This window comes from Staurois parvus, unplaced genomic scaffold (assembly GCF_062004578.1).
Source record: "Staurois parvus isolate SC_StPar_1 unplaced genomic scaffold, SC_StPar_1.0 ptg000287l, whole genome shotgun sequence".
Taxonomy (NCBI): Eukaryota; Metazoa; Chordata; class Amphibia; order Anura; family Ranidae; genus Staurois; species Staurois parvus.
In genome coordinates, this window is record NW_028318083.1 from 18,169,202 (window position 1) to 18,186,108 (window position 16,907).

General features: G+C 40.2%; 1 protein-coding gene across 1 annotated transcript in view; it reads left to right on the forward strand.

Moving 5' to 3' along the window:
* TPMT (thiopurine S-methyltransferase) overlaps nt 1-15,751 on the forward strand; it is a 37,720-nt gene extending 21,969 nt beyond the window's left edge. Inside the window, exons 2-9 of the mRNA XM_089682269.1 lie at nt 493-617; nt 3,195-3,287; nt 3,799-3,931; nt 4,569-4,621; nt 7,501-7,575; nt 8,742-8,827; nt 13,579-13,623; nt 14,549-15,751. Coding sequence (XP_089538395.1) covers nt 502-617; nt 3,195-3,287; nt 3,799-3,931; nt 4,569-4,621; nt 7,501-7,575; nt 8,742-8,827; nt 13,579-13,623; nt 14,549-14,670 — 723 coding nt within the window. The 5' untranslated portion in view covers nt 493-501 and the 3' untranslated portion in view covers nt 14,671-15,751. The remainder of the gene's footprint in view (nt 1-492; nt 618-3,194; nt 3,288-3,798; nt 3,932-4,568; nt 4,622-7,500; nt 7,576-8,741; nt 8,828-13,578; nt 13,624-14,548) is intronic.
* The last annotated feature ends 1,156 nt before the right edge of the window (nt 15,752-16,907 follow it).

Here is a 16,907-nt window from a genome sequence, read left to right on the forward strand (position 1 = left end):
CCTTCCTCTCCTCCATCACAAAGTATCCCCCCCACCTTCCAGGTTTTTTAGCCACCTACTCATTTAATTGCTCAGAAGAAGCTGGGCTTCTAGGTATGAGGGAGGGCATGTAAACCTTCACCATGAGGGAGGGCATGTAAACCTTCACCATCCAACACAGGAGCTTAAGCAGAGTGGACTCGTGGGGGTTTATTTACTAAAGCTGGAGAGTCCAAAATCAGACTCCCTTCTGCATAGAAACCAATCAGCTTCCAGGTTTCATTGCCAAAGCTTCATTGAACAAGCTGAGGTTAGAAGCTGATTGGTTTCTATGCAGAAGGGAGTCTGATTTTGGACTCTCCAGCTTTAGTAAATAAACCCCGTGGTGTCAGGGGAGTGTGAATGTGTGAGTATACCTTGCTTGAAGGATGGGCAGGTGGCATCATCCGTTTTAAATATAGTAATAATTCTACCGTACCTTCATTAAAGGATATTGTTTTCTTTCCTTTTCAGGCCTGTACTATGTCGGATTGCCCCAACGTCACTGAAACAAAACAGAACCGTGTTCTTACAGAAATGGACTGGAAGGAAAAATGGAAAACCAGACAAATTGGATTTCATGTAAAGGATGTACATCCGTAAGAGTTTTTGTTATATATGATTGCCTTTGCGTATTATGTTTATTCCTTGACACCTGACGATATTTATCATATAAATTATTTTCTAGTCATCTGTTACAGTGCTTGATAATTGACCCCTTAATGACAAAGGTAAAACAAACCTTTAGGCCTGAACACAGTTTTGCTTCTTGGGCAGGAGTTATTAAAACTGTACATATCTCTGAAAGTCACCAATAATAAATAACACAAAAAACAGCACAAAAATTAAATACATAAAAATAATCACAAATAAATAAATGTCCGTGCAAAAATATATATATAATATTTCAAACATAAGTCCTTATTTTCCCAAAAGGATTTTCAAAACAATGTTTCAAAATGTGCTTCCACCTAATCACCACGTGAAGAATAATATTGACCGCACTCACCAGATGGAGGTGAGTAATAAGCCTCATAGGATATAAGGGATCCTATAGCCCCTCAGGAGGAACTCAAATCGCCTTCACCCTGCTTAGATACAGCAATCGACTCCACTCTACTTCTCCATGGAATCCTCAATAATGTGCAAGGAAAGAAAGGCTACATAATGTAATACTGCCACTCAATACCATATAAATCAATAGAATAAGGACACTCACATGTTTCAATAAAATAACAGGCCTTGTTTAATAGCCTCAAAGGCTTCAAAGGAACAAGTTTCCAAATTGTAAATATAGGGATCTCACGCTTTAAGGATCACTGTAGAGGATGACCAGCTTTCCACCTCAAAAATGGCTGCTTTAACCGCAAAAGTCGGCGTGCGTTCCAAATACCGGAAGTGACGTAGGCCAAGAAGACAGCAGACCAGAAGTGCATCAATGCATTTCGCCCCACCCACAGGGCGTTTTCAAGACTTGTGAAAACTGTGGGTGGGGCGAAATGCATTGATGCACTTCTGGTCTGCTGTCTTCTTGGCCTACGTCACTTCCGGTATTTGGAACGCACGCCGACTTTTGCGGTTAAAGCAGCCATTTTTGAGGTGGAAAGCTGGTCATCCTCTACAGTGATCCTTAAAGCGTGAGATCCCTATATTTACAATTTGGAAACTTGTTCCTTTGAAGCCTTTGAGGCTATTAAACAAGGCCTGTTATTTTATTGAAACATGTGAGTGTCCTTATTCTATTGATTTATATGGTATTGAGTGGCAGTATTACACTATGTAGCCTTTCTTTCCTTGCACACTATTGAGGATTCCATGGAGAAGTAGAGTGGAGTCGATTGCTGTATCTAAGCAGGGTGAAGGCGATTTGAGTTCCTCCTGAGGGGCTATAGGATCCCTTATATCCTATGAGGCTTATTACTCACCTCCATCTGGTGAGTGCGGTCAATATTATTCTTCACGTGGTGATTAGGTGGAAGCACATTTTGAAACATTGTTTTGAAAATCCTTTTGGGAAAATAAGGACTTATGTTTGAAATATTATATATATATTTTTGCACGGACATTTATTTATTTGTGATTATTTTTATGTATTTAATTTTTGTGCTGTTTTTTGTGTTATTTATTATTGGTGGTTTTCACTGGTGCACAGCTGCATAATTGTATACATTCTTTGATTGGCGATGGGATTTTTTTAGTTTATATCTCTGAAAGTACCTAGTGTATCCAGGTGAATTATTTTCTTCAGGACAAATTGGACGTTCCTTTGGTAGTAAATGTTATTTCCTAATTTAAATTACTACTAGATTACTTTCACCCACCACGAAAACAGCAGCAAATACATTCTCCTATTCCTGACATGCATGCAGATACCACGTGTGCATTTTTTTTTTTTACCCATAATAGAACAGTCCTTAGTTGTTATTAAAAGACTTTGACTTTTAGGGAGCGTCTGCAAAGATACAACATATATTTTTCTCCTCACAGAGGAGAAAGCGATACATGGGCTTCTGAAACTAGTGATCACCGTGACTGGCTATCACAGTGATCATTTGATCTGGAGCCCCTCTTTCCAGTTCCCAATTGTAAGTCTAAGACGAGGAGCTGTCGATGACAGCTTGGTCTCAATGCTGGAGCAATGGAATCTAGCGTGGTCTCAGCACAAACAAAAGTACCATATATTTGGCAGCACAGCTTTATGCCCAGTCAATGCTACCACATATATATGTGTACCACCAGCAGCAAGGGGTTAATAGATGCAGCAGTTATCTTTTTATACTGTTCATTCACTCTGGCATCCACATCATTGTTGGCATTCAACCTGCATGTAAATAGTTGAAGCTTCACCAAAGCAATGTCTCTTCTGCCTTCATTCTGACCATGTAACAAATGTTATTTCTCACAAACAGCACATTGATGGACTGTGCATTTAATTGTTTTTACTTTCGAGTAGCATATGTAAGGATTGAATCGATTTGCAAAGGACAATAACAAATGGGTTTCTTGTGAAAATGTGATTTTAGACCTTATTACAGCTTTATGTGTTTAACAACATATACAAACTTTTGAAAGTGGTCGTTCTGGTTGTTGTTTTGAAAAACAGGTTGTAAGCAGGAAATCTGCTTTAACTAGTTTAATGCATACATTTTTAATGGTGTTTTTTTACTTGTTTTCAGGTTATTTGAAGAATTCCTAAATGAAATGATAAGTGGCAAGGAGAAGCTCAACATTTTCTTTCCTCTATGTGGAAAAGCAGTGGATATGAAATGGTATACCAGTGTATTCCCATTAGACATGTTCTAAACATTCTAATTACTTTAACAGTTCTACATTATATTCATTACATTCTGTGTATTTATCGAAGGCCACATAATCTAAGGCACCAGTTGGTTACATAGACAGCAGAGAGCCTTCCAGAGAAGAATGGAGCCTGTGTGCATGGATGGTCTCTTGCTAGGGCTCCACTGCTTGCCAAGATGGCGTATAGCCAGGGTTCATCTGGTGAGGGAGCTACAATAACCTCCTCCTTAGGGCAGTGTTTCACTCTTTTACAAAAGCTATTTTTCACAGATTTTAAGGTATATTAAATTAGTCTGAATGGAAGGATTCACTCAGATTTTCCACAAGTAAACTCATGACTTTCTTGATACACTGCAACAGAAAACCAATAAAAGGTATATTATCTATTGCTTAGAAATGCCCAATATTCTTGTTTGTATGAAAACATGTGGGACTAGTTTTTCGAGCCCTAGATAATAGTCACATTTTGGGTAATCACAGGTTGGCCGATATGGGACATAACATCGTTGGGGCTGATGTCTGCGAATTGGGATTAAAGGAATTTTTTGAAGAGCAAAACATTCCCTATGTTGAAGAATCAGTAACAGAGATACCTGGGGCAAAAGTTTACAAGGTTAGCCCAAATTTATGGTTCTATCATTTGGTGTCATTGTTTATTTTGTTATTAGTATCATTAGTTGTAGAATAATCCCCATATATGTGTTCCTCGACAAATAAGCAAATAGTTATTCCTTGAAAATGATCTGGTAAAGGTTTCTGCATGTAGTAGCTGGCATCATCAATATATAGTTTTGTTTTCTGTCACTTAGCACACATCTTATATTTACTTTTGAAAAGGTTGTGTTTAAACAGAAACTTTACAGAGTGCTGGAAGATTTCTATGACCAATATGCAGCTTTATTTCAAATTATGACTTCCAATTACTGAACTGGGCAGAACATCTTCCTTCAGCATTTGTGCAGTTTACACTGACACTCCATCACTACCTGTTGAGAAATAATCCCATTCCTATTCCGCAGTGTACATTGCAAGTATTGTAGTAAATGTTATTGCATAACCTTTACGGCTTCTATTTTGAAGATAATACGATAGGCCGTTTAGGTTTTAGTAGAGGGTTCATCAGTTGATGTATCTAAACTCCTGTTTCCTGGCTGTTGGATGATGAAGGGAAATTCTCTATTGGTGCATTTCTGTGTATATTAGATGCCTCTATTTCCTATACATTAATTGATGTTTCTGTTTATTTGCAGAGCACGTCTGGAAACATTTCACTTTACTGCTGTAACATATATGACATTTCTGAGTAAGTGTGAATTTTACTACGTTTTCCCATTATATATTTGTTTTTCCTGTCATATAGCATTTTAACATTATCAAAAATGTTTTCTTAATTTTAAAGTCACAGGACTTCGGCTTTAAAGTGATATTAAAGCTAAACATGTTTTACCCTAATGCATTCCTTGCATTAAGGTGAAAAAAGGGTTTTTATTTCTCTGCCCCCCTACCCTTCCCTGTGTGAAGGGGGAGAGAGGGGAGAGTAGATTCAGCACTGTGCCTGGCTGCATCTCTTCTCCCCTCTCTTCTTCACACAGCACTCTTGCAGCAGCAGGAGCCTGCTGTTGTCAATCAAATGAGGAGGAAGGGTGGGGTGGGCAAAGTTCCACTGTGTGAGTCTATGGAGCACAGCTCCATACATGTACAGCTCGGGAGCGAGCAGACACTGTTTGCCCCCATAACAAACAGCTTACTATGGGGGCACACAAAGCAGAGGGGGAGCCAAGATCTCCAGCAGGGGACCTGAGAAGAGGAGGATCTGAGCCGCTCTGTGCACTGCACAAAGCAGTTGAGGATAACATGTTTTTTATTTTTATAAAAAAAAAATTAGACTGTAGTAACACTTTGGGTTTGATTTACAAAAGGTAAATATACTGTGAACTGCAAGTGCACTTCAAGTGCACTGCTAGTGCAGTTGCTTTATAATACACCTACCATTCGATTTTTAGACTGATCATTTCTTTGTGAGTGGGCAAAGATTCAAAATCAGCAGGGAATCAAATACTTATTTCCTTCACTGTATATATTTTATATATATATATATATATATATATATATATTGGACAATTTAATACAACAATTGGCAGCCACTATACATGCCTTTTACACATGTGTACCCTTTTGCAGTGACTTTAGTTCTAGCGTTAAGTTAAAGTGTATGCCTAGTGACCATATGATTATTGACTGCAAATTTGTATCATGTTAACAAACAGCTCCTGCAAGAGCATAAGGGTGAATTCACATTATATGCAGTGACAGACATTTTACTGAATGGTAAAACGTCTGTCACCGCAGGGACACACAGGAATCCCGCATCACACTACCCCCTACCGCAGCTGGCAACAGAGAGCTGTTGCAGTGGTAAAGCACTGCAATAGCTCTCCATTGTGCTCAAATTCACCTTAAATCTTGTGCAATAATGCATTGTAACTTTAAACACATATATTGAGACAATTTTGTATGTAAACTTTTTTTTTACTTTAATAACCATAAAACTTATTGGAACCAGAAAATATGGGGGGATGCAGTCACCACCGTGACAAGAACACACAGACAGTAAAACATTCTAGTAAAAATGTTTCTTGGTTTTTGTCTATGCCCATATTGGAGAGATTTCCCATTACTTTCTATCATGAGATGGAGACAGAAATAGTATTACAAACCCAACAGAGACTCTGACCCTAACTTGCTTTATCCAGAACAAAATAAAAACAGGTTTGGATGAAAATGGGTTTTGAACCCTGCAGCTTTTTACCCATTGTGTAAATGACTGCAGCATCACTATGTAAACAGGGCAAAAGTAAGAACTGATGCTTATATTTCCTACCTGATCCCTCATTTATATTGTCCAAAAAATATTTTTCTCTCCAGGGTCTCTGACCATTTGCATCTGTCTATATCTAACTAAGCTTACTGTGCAATGTATCCATCACTGTTATAAAAAAACACACACATTAGGATATCTTCCACTTGCCGCCCAGCCCCGGTGCCCCACAGAGACTCCTCATACACAGCGCCATCTGCTCCTGGTCACCGGTGCGATGTCACCACACAGGAACCAGTGGTTGGAGGCAGAGCACAGGGCGTGCCCCCCTGAAAAAAACTGCCCAAGTCAAACACCTTGTTTGCCTCGTGGTAAATATGCCCCTGCTACCATGCACAGATGCAGCAGATTCTAAATGCACCAGTTTTAGTGAATCTCTCCCTGTTCATTCTTGTTAAAGTGCATGTTAACCCTGAATATCACAATAAATGTAGGCATTGGCGTATTAATATTGTTTCTTGTAAAGCTTGCCTTTTATTTCATTTCTAAGACATTTCACATAAAATACCTGGTTATTCTTGACTGTTTTCTTTTCCTTCAAGCTGCAGTTCCCACTTCCTGACCACTACCTATGTTAAATTATTACCTTTCGAGCCACCGCACATTTGTAGGTTTTTCATACCTCCATGTTGCTTGTTGTAGATCAGTCTGATGTCGGACAATAGCTCTATATGCTTAATTTACTGTGCTACCACTGTTGTTTATGGATGTTTCATTGTCATGTCTTGGATTGCTCCGATTTACATTTCATGTCTTGTCTCCTAGATTGTAAGCTCCGAGGGGCAGGGCCCTCCTATCCCTCTTGAACGTATTGAACGGTCTTGTTGCTGTATTGTCTCCCATTGTATTGTAAAGCACTGAGCAAACTGTTGGCGCTATATAAATCCTGTATAATAATAATAATAATTGTTACCATAAAACTCATAAAAAAATTATTGAACCATAAAATACTCGGTGATCATGCCAGTTCCCCTTTATTCCTCTTTTATTCTGACCAAGTCAAACACAGAAGCAGAACCATGCTGGTGTAGTCCAATGTGTTCCTGAGCTTTCTGCTTGGAGCTACAAGATGTCATGCCGACAGTTTAGAAATGTTAAAAATTCTGTTAAAGTAAGGACAAAAGGGCAAAGAACTGTCATTCCTGCCAAGAGGAAATATAAACATCAGTTCTTACCCTACTTACATAGTGGTGCTTCAGTATCATGTAATGCCGAGCAAGAAATTATTTTCAGTAAAATATGTGTAAAACTGATATAATTATGAATAACTGTGGATTACCATGATTTTATTTTGTGTTTCTCAGCTCAGTCATTGGACAGTTTGATGGAATATGGGACAGAGGCGCACTGGTCGCTGTTAACCCATGTGAAAGGGAACGGTCTGTAATAGTAATAATTATAAATGTTATATAAAATTGCATTTCTCTTGCCTTCTCTTTATGAAAACAATGTAATCTCTTGTACAGTAGGTAATCAAGTCACATTGCTTACTGGTCATTTTGATTTTTTTTTTTTTACTTACAGTGGCATAAAACCCAAAACCCAAAACACAATATATTGCAGCTTACCAATCCTTTGATGCATTAGTTTTATTTTGGGGCCTTTTTTCTTTTATTTCACCTGGCGATCTGCCCAGTAACAGGGTGTCTGCATTCTGGGCAAAGTAGTAAAGCAGACACATTTGGAGAGCAGAATTGTCAGCCTTGGAAGAGGGTAGTGTTAGACTAGCAGATTTAGATGGACTTGACTAATAAATTGAAGCTGAACATGAGCTAACACTTTTTTAACCATTGCAGTAAACAGACCGCACCAGCAATCTCCTCCTCCCTTCTGCTATCTTATTAAAGTCAGAAACCCAGCAACCCAAAAACTGTGCAGGATGCTCACCTGCGTCTTACTAGCCGATAATGTCATTGGTTGCTAAGGAGGCCAAGTCAGGCAGCCCACACAGCTTTCTGGGTTGCCAACATTAGTACAGATATCAGCAGGGAGGAGGAGAGAGCTATGAGGAGGTGCGGGCTGTTCTCTCTCCCTCTGTACACAGGAGATAACACAGGATCGCTCTCAGATCCAAATGTACAGGGGTTAATTACCACCCCCTATCTCCTCTTATTGTCCCTGTCCCAGCAGCAGAACTTGTGTGTAGTAATCAAACCCTAATCAAACCACTCCATGGGAGGGATTTCCCCATCAACACTGACTGTGCTAATGGGGGAATCGAGCAACCTATGGTTGCAGGAAAATTAATTGCATTGTCTATGGTCTGCCTTAGGGTCCAGCAGTGAGGAAAGGGGGGGTTGGATTGTTTGTTCATCTTCTGGGAAGCTACAAGAGAATATTCACACTGCATTGGTTGTAAAGCAATGCTAGTTATAAAACCTGTGTATTGATTCGTTTTGACATTTGCTACAGACATGCAATATATACAGAAACATGATGGGTGTACAGGTAGAAAATACAGTTTTTGCACATATGTTTTTCCGTTCTTTTTTGTTATGACTTTGCATTTTTTACTTACTTCATTTTATCATGTATTTTTGAACAGTTATGCCAGTGTTATTTTACCATTACTAAATAAGGATAGCCGCTACTTGCTTGTAGTCCATGAATACGATCCAAAGTTGATGACAGGTAAGATAACTAAAATGTCTTTGTTATGTATCCTACAAGAATTATTTTATCTTATGTGGCAGCACTGATGCTTGGTAAGAAAGTCAAGTCTTTGCTAATTTTTCATCTACTTCATTTGTTACCACATTAATTTCACTGTCTTCCATTGCCATTTAAATTGGTATAAACTGTTACGTTTCTTCCTAGCTATACTAACCTTCATACTTTTTTAGTGTCAGGATATACTGCTTGTTGCTTTGTGAAATTTTAATATCTGGCATGAGGTAGACAAATTGCTATTTAAAGTCCCATAGATCAGGGCTTAAAATTTCAAGTCCTGAGCTACTAGCCAGGCCTTAGGAGTTACTCACCACCAGTTGCTCCACCCATCCCCTACCCTACCACATCCCTAATCCCTCCCCTAAACATGCCCTCGTAAATTCTCTCATTATTATTATACAGTATTTATATAGCGCTAAAAGGTTTGCTCAGCGCTGTACGTTATAGTGGGGGACAGAACATGAGACAATACAGTAACAAACCAAAACACGAGGGGGTCAAGGGCCCTGCTCTTTCGAACTTACAATCTAGGAGGGAGGGGAAAGTGGTAGAGGAGGAAGCGCCTGTGGGGGATGGAGTGGTAGGAGGAGCGGAGGGGATCGGCTGTTAGGTGAGGGCGGGGTAGGCTTCCCTGAAGAGATGGGTTTTCAGGGTGCGCCTAAAGGTGAGGAGGGTAGGTGACAGTCTGATGGATTGGGGTAGTGCTTTCCAGAGGATGGGGGGAAGTCCTGGAGAAGTCCTGCAGTCAGGCGAGGGAGGTGGAGACCAGGGAGCTAGAAAGTAGGAGGTCTTGTGAGGAGCGAAGAGTACGGGTTGGGTGGTATTTGGGTATCAGGTCGTTGAGGTAGTTTGGGGCATCGTTATGAATGGCTTTGTATGTCAGTGTTAGTAGTTTGAATGTAATGCGTTGGGCAATCGGGAGCCAGTGGAGGGAATGACAGAGGGGGGTGGCAGAAGCGGAGCGATTTGTAAGGTGGATGAGTCTGGCCGCTGAGTTCAGGATAGACTGAAGCGGGGATAGTCTGTGATGAGGTAGGCCGGTGAGAAGGGAGTTGCAGTAGTCCAGACGTGAGATTATAAGAGAGTGAATGAGTTGTTTAGTAGTGTCTGGGGTTAGGAACTAACGTGTTTTTGAGATGTTGCGGAGGTGGAGTCTGCATGAGTTTGCCAACGATTGGACATGGGGTTGAAAGGACAGCTTTGAGTCTAGAGTGACACCTAGGACTTTGGCTTGCGGGGTGGGACTGATGGTGGCATTGTTGGTCGTGATGGAAAGGGTGGGGGGCGCGGGCTGGGGGAAAATCAGGAGCTCAGTTTTGGAAAGGTTCAATTTGAGGAAATGGAGCGACATCCAGTCTGATATGTCGTTCAGTAGGTGAGTGATATGGGCGGAGACTGAAGGGGTGAGGCGAGGGGCGGAGAGGTAAATTTGCGTGTCATTGGCGTAGAGGAGATAGTTGAAGCTGTGGGAGTGTATCAGTTTGCCGAGGGAGGAGGTGTAGATGGAGAAGAGAAGGGGCCCGAGGACAGAGCCTTGGGGGACCCCAACAGAGAGGGGGAGGTGGTAGCGTTATAGGTAACGCTGAAGGAGCGTTGGGATAGATAGGAGGAGTTGACACTGCTAAATGTTTTATGCAGAATACAGTTACAGAAATAAATATATACCCTCCTTCACCCCCCCCCCCCCATAGCCAAAAAAAGAAAGGGGTTGAGAGACAGAGAGAAGGGGGTGAGAGAAAAAGAGGGGGGGAAGGGGGGCAAAAAAGGGGGTGATTGGTATTTCTGCTGCTCACAATTATGGCACCATCCCCCCATAATTTGAGGTTATAATGAGCACACATCCCCCCTCTTAGAACACATGGTCTCCATTATGGTACAATGCCCCCCCCAGAACACACACAGGGCCCCCTACTACATAAAGTGAATACAGAGCCCCCACCACCATCACATACACACACATACTGTACATACACACACACATACATACAGACACACACACACACATACATACAGACACGCACACACATAAACACATACACACAGACAAGCACACACAGACAGACACACACACGTCTCCCCTTTGGCTCTCTCAGCCTGTCACACTCCGTTTCTCAGCACGCCGGTCACAGACAGTTCTCCCCTTTCATCCCACTGTTACATGCTGAGTTCTCACCAGTCTGTGAAGTATCCTCCTTGGGCTCTGTTAGTCTCTCTTTCCTCTCAGCGGACTGGACTCGGAGCATGCATGCACAATCCACCCTGCGGCCCTCCCCATCCTCTCAGGAGCCTGTCATAGGACCTCCTAAGGACTCTGGGCCCTTGGGTAGTGCGTGAGTGCCTAAATGTCTGAAAGCTTATTCCGCCTCTGGTTCCGGCACCCCGCTCCATATCCATCAGCTGTTTGATCGATCTGGCCCTCGCCCCCATGTTATTTCCACTCACGAAATGCGAGCAGGCGAGTGGAAATGTCAAGGCCTGCCATAGATCATCATATTTCAGAAACTGCAAAATGTGTGAACTCTGATTTACAGTTATAGAAAAGTTATATGATACTAGAGTGGAATTAGAGAGCATTGTGTGGTCACATGGTTTACAGGTCAAATGAAAGAGAAAACAATCCTGGGTGGGCAAGTCTTGATTTTAGTCAATATCTGGAAATAGAAGAGGAATAGTTGAAGTATTTATCTACAAAAAAAAGCATTCAAAGAAAGTGAATTAACATTTACATAGGTGAAAATTATATACTATAAAGAAAATCAGTGATGCAATTATACGTTAAAAGAAAAGTTAGGGATTCTAAAAAAACAAACATTCACACTCACCTAGGGGGATGCATAACTGATCAGTTCTCTGTCTTTGGCGAGCAGAGAGCCGGTGACTGTCAGTCACCGGCTCTCTGCTCTGCCCCAGCAGCTCTCACTGGAGCGCCTGGCTGTGGATGGGGTGGGAGCAGCTCGCTCAGGCTCTCAGAGGCATGCTGAGAGGCTGAGCCAGTTGCCGGTGAGGCAATTGGGTGGATCTTGACATTAAAGTCAGAATCTCTACAGAAGTTGGACTAACCCTGTGATGTCAGCCAACAGCAGGATTTAGCCTACTGTCAACTGAAAAAGGCCAAATGAGTGCAGAACAAAGTGTACTCCTGTGATTCCCAGGAGAAAGAGGGTCAAAATAGCTTTGGCCCTTCTTTTCCGTTAATGTTTTCACTTTTGTCTCTGTATAACTCAGTTTCTCAACTTTATTTTAGTGTTTGGAGTTTTCCTTACTCTCTTGAATGTATAGCACAACAGTGTATATCTATTGATGCTATGGCTAGTGTTGTTTACCTAATACTGATTTTTGTAATAGCAAGTTAAAGTAGAACTATATGAAAACATTTTTTTATCTTTTTGGATACAGCAAGAGAGGGTTATAACCCGTCAGATCTTTTTCTGTGTCCCATTGCAGAGATTTCCCTCCACTTCCTGTCCAATAGCCAAACAAGAAGTGAGAGGAAATTCCTGCAAATTAAGGAAATCCCTTGGGGCCCCCATGGCACCAGAACTAGAGTCCCCATTGAAAGATTTCCCCTAAATAATTTTTCTGGGGACAACCCAAAATTTGGGATTTTCTTTCACTTTCAATTATAATGGTAAACAGGACAAATAGAAAGGGTGAATCTCCTTAAGAGAGCCACAGACAGCAATAAAACTTGAAATGAAAGGGGTTCTAATCCCTCTCCACTCTATCCAAAGCTTAAAAAAAAAGTTTTGCCTTTAGATAAACTTGAAGCAAACAGTAGCAAGTAAAGTGAAAACCTGGTTATGCATACAAGGAGGTGGTCTTCTAGGGCAAGTGTTTGCATGACCACCAGACAATGTATGTGCCATGAATAATTACAACATACTTTGCGCTCCATGATTTAAAGATAACATAAATTATGGTGTAACCTTCTTACATACAGTGACCAGTGGCTCCACCACTGGTCTGGAGTAGTGGATCTGGAAACTCCTAGACCCGAGAAGAGGGTAAATAGAGGCATAATTACAGCTCGCTGTCCTAACATATTTTCAGGCAATGCAAGCTAAATGGTAAGGCACATCCAGTAATCCAACAATCCAAAGTTCAGCCAGCAGCCAGCAAGAGAAATACAGGAAAATACCACAGGAAGAAAGGTACTGATCAGGGTGTATATCTCTGCCTCTAACAGCTCTAGTTAGGATGTACCCAGCTCTACGCTGATGCTTACTGAATTTATCTACAAGATTAGAACATTACTATACCTGGGCAGGCACTAGAGCTAGGAGGGAAATGAGGCATGTGATATGAGACAGAAGTCACACTGACAGAAAAAGGAATAAATACTGATCTTCTCCTGTAAACACTTGCAGTGGCAAAAGTCTGGACTATAATATCCACAGGTCGCACATATGGTGATCCTTCCAGTTCCTGGGCGTTCTGAGCTATTTAAAGGGATGCCATGGTGGGCTGGAAGGGGTTAAAGCTGAACTCCAGGCAATAAAAAAACAGTAATTCATGCAGTTATGAAAATTCATATCTTTAGGCTGCCTGTGTTATCTGGCAGGGTTGTTTAAATCTCGGCAATGGATGAACAAAATTGCAATGTTTCAGTCTACTGCTAGATATTTTTCCCAGTAAAATATTCCCAGAATGCAAAAGACAACATGCTCCATGCCTTATGAAAACTGAGTAATGTTGTGTGTGTTTTCTTGTAGGACCACCATTTTATGTCCCTGAATCTGAAATAGAGCAACTGTTTGGTAAGTAGCTTCAGTGATATAAGTTTATGACCTTTAAGAAAATACTACTGTAAACATTGGTACAAGTAGGTTGATCGTCTTTTATTTAATTTAGGCAGTAGGGGCCTGCCTAGAGTAATGGGTGATCTCGTTTACTGCCCTTTCTTTTTTGATTTTCTATTTTTTTTTCCTTGCATAACATGCCTTTTTTGGACACCCTTTAGAGCTTGTTCACAAACTAACATTCCAGCTGCAGTAAGGTGGCAGTAGAGGGCTGTATGGTGTGTGATTCAGAGCATTACATAGCTCCCCCTTTTTTTTTTAAGAAGAAGAACTTTATTTGAAGTGCACAAATGTAACACTTAATTCATGTCACTGTACAGCAGTGCAGTGTGCTGCACTGCTGTACAGTGATATGCGATCCTCTTCAATGTGCTACGATAAAATGCAGCATATCTGCGTTTTATCGCAGATCACTGTAGCTCAGCTACAGGCTGCATTGCAGTGTGAATATGACTCATAGAAAACCTAGTGGAGGCTGGCCTTCTTCCAGTGCAGAATCTATGAATTGTCCCTTATAGTTGTAAACACAAATTAAACCCTTGGTCTTGGTTGGGTATGTAGGCCTTGGAACTTTATCTTATTGAATGCTCTGTATAGCCTATAAGTAATGATGGGGTGTATTTGTTTACTATGTATGATTTCCTATGGGTTTGGGAGCATTTGTCTAGCCAAGAGTGTCCTTTGTTGTTATATAAAATGGAGTTTACTGCATATTTTGACTTGCATTTGCCATTTGGGATGATACCTCCTGCATGTACTTTTGAAAAGTTAATATAAAGAATTTAATAAAATGAAAACACTTGAAAAAAGCAGATGTAAACCCAAAAGAGCCTAGTGATATAGATTTGCTGTTTTAAAGTAATTTCCCTTTCTATGCTTCCAGGTTCTGCCTGCATTTTTAAACTGTTGAAGAAAATTGATGCATTTGTTGACAAGCAACGAGAGTGGGGACTTGATTACTTCTATGAAAAAATATACCTTGTAACACCAAAATCCCATTCCTAGTTATAAAACATTTAAATGAGAGAAACATTTTTAGGATGTGTTGTAAATGTCAATAGATTTCAGGTTCCTACCTAACTGATAATTACATACCTCAGGTATAAATGTCTAAATCGTAGAAATGTCCCTAATGTTTCTTTAGCATCTATGTTTTTCACTGTATGTAAGCTGTTATAGAAATACACACACATACATACAATGAAGTGTTTCAGACTTTCTAGCCTAGTGTACTTATTCTGAATTCAAAAGCCAATCTTCTTAAAGTAAATATGTCAGAACTAATAAAGCCCACCTCCAGGAGAAAATGTTTTTGCATTTCCTGCACCAGCTATGTAGGAAAGCGGTAACAATAGGTATGCTGTGTGTGCGGTGCTGTGGTATAGTAGAAAAAGCATACCTCATCATAAGCCTGCTCCACTAGATTTCTGGGTGCTGCGAGGATGAGAGCAGCGGCTGATGACAATGAAGGTCTCCAGTTGCCCCAAACCCCTTCCTCGCTCCAAGCTCATTCACAAAAAAACTTTTTTTTTTAACAAAATACAAAGCATTCTGTGATTGGAGGACGAGAAATTATGTGCATCTTTGCCCCTCCTTTCTCGTTTAAATTATATGCTCTTGGCTAGTAGAAACACCAATAGTGGTGCAAAGCCATTCATGCTGTATGTATGCTACCTTATCTAGTGTTTCTAAAAATTTCAAATAACTGCTACAAATTATTTATGGTTGCAATTGTCATTGTGAATACCAGTTTTGAGTAATGTCTGTACTGGAATGTACATCTCAACATTCTCTCAATGATACTATTGTACAAGTGTGCTGCAAATGTTCTAAATTAAGCAAACTCCATTATAAAATTATAACCTGTTTAATAAAAGGATAATTTATGGTGTCTTTGGTAATGTCTAGATCATATTGGGTATACTGTATAGCCTCGAAATATGAAATGTTTTTTCACCTGTACAAGACAGACAAATTCATACAGTGGGACTGTTTCCATAGCCTGTCTCTGACCTGATAATAGTATTTTTTCTGCTATAAGCGACACAACAGTATGTTTGTAAGAATAAAGTAGATTTAAATCCAATTACTAAAGTCTTATTTAAGCTTTTTACATGTAATATTAATTCAAAAGTTGCTTTCACACTTCTTAAATATGCAGCTTTCATTAAAATAATACTTGGTGATCCTTACATATGCAATGACAATTGTCTCTCAATATCTGCTGCATTGTCACCCTGTTCAATCAATCCCTGATGGAGATTACAAGCAGAAATGCTGACACACATTGCACAAGCAAAAAAGCACAATTGTCTCTATCAGGAACATAGTTCAGAATAATATGTAGAGGATGCTACATATTATTGCATGTAGGCAAGAAGTGATTGGAGAAGATCAGCACAGAAATACAGAGAAGAATAAAAACAAAAAAAGCTGAAAAAAAAATTTTGATAAAAAATGGTAATTACTTACGATACACAGTGCGTTAAGAAACTGTTGTATAGTCGGGGTTCACATATACTTTACAAATAATTTTTAAAACATTTAAAAGTCCACCATTAGAAAAATTTTAAAAAAGAGCACATCAGAACAGGGAATAAAGAACGATTGTCTAGCTTTGTGATTTGCAAGCTTCAGTTGCACATGGAGACTGTCAGATCTTACTTATCACATAATATATTAATAGTGAACATCAATTTCACATCGTCAAGGTATGTGACGGGAAAACAAACAATATATCCTAATTGAACAGGACAGGACACCAATATTAACAGACCAGGTTTTATATGCAGGTTATCAACAGGTAATTGGACACTGACAAAAAAAACTTGCTAGGGCTGCCCTAGTGCATGCTCATTTAACCCCACCCATTCTGTGATGCTCCATTTTTTTGGCTAATGTCCTTAAATAATGGACCTTTCACCCTTAGTAGAAGTTTTTTTCTTTTAATCTTTCCCTTTTTCCTTCTGACATGTCTATCAAGATCTGACTGCCTATTGCCCTGGGCTATCTAGCATTTTCCAAATCAGTAACCCTTGGTGACACCTTAGGGACTGTACCCGGACCTTGCTGTGTAAGGCCAGCCTGTAATGTTTGCTTTAGACATTGGATCCTGCATTAGGCATTCATCTTGACCTGAAGTGCAACGTGTGTGGTTAACCATAGGGTGCTATAAAGAGCAGACCCTGAAGATTCCTTTAAGGGCATGCCCACTGTAACAGACAAAACCTTGACCCCTAATG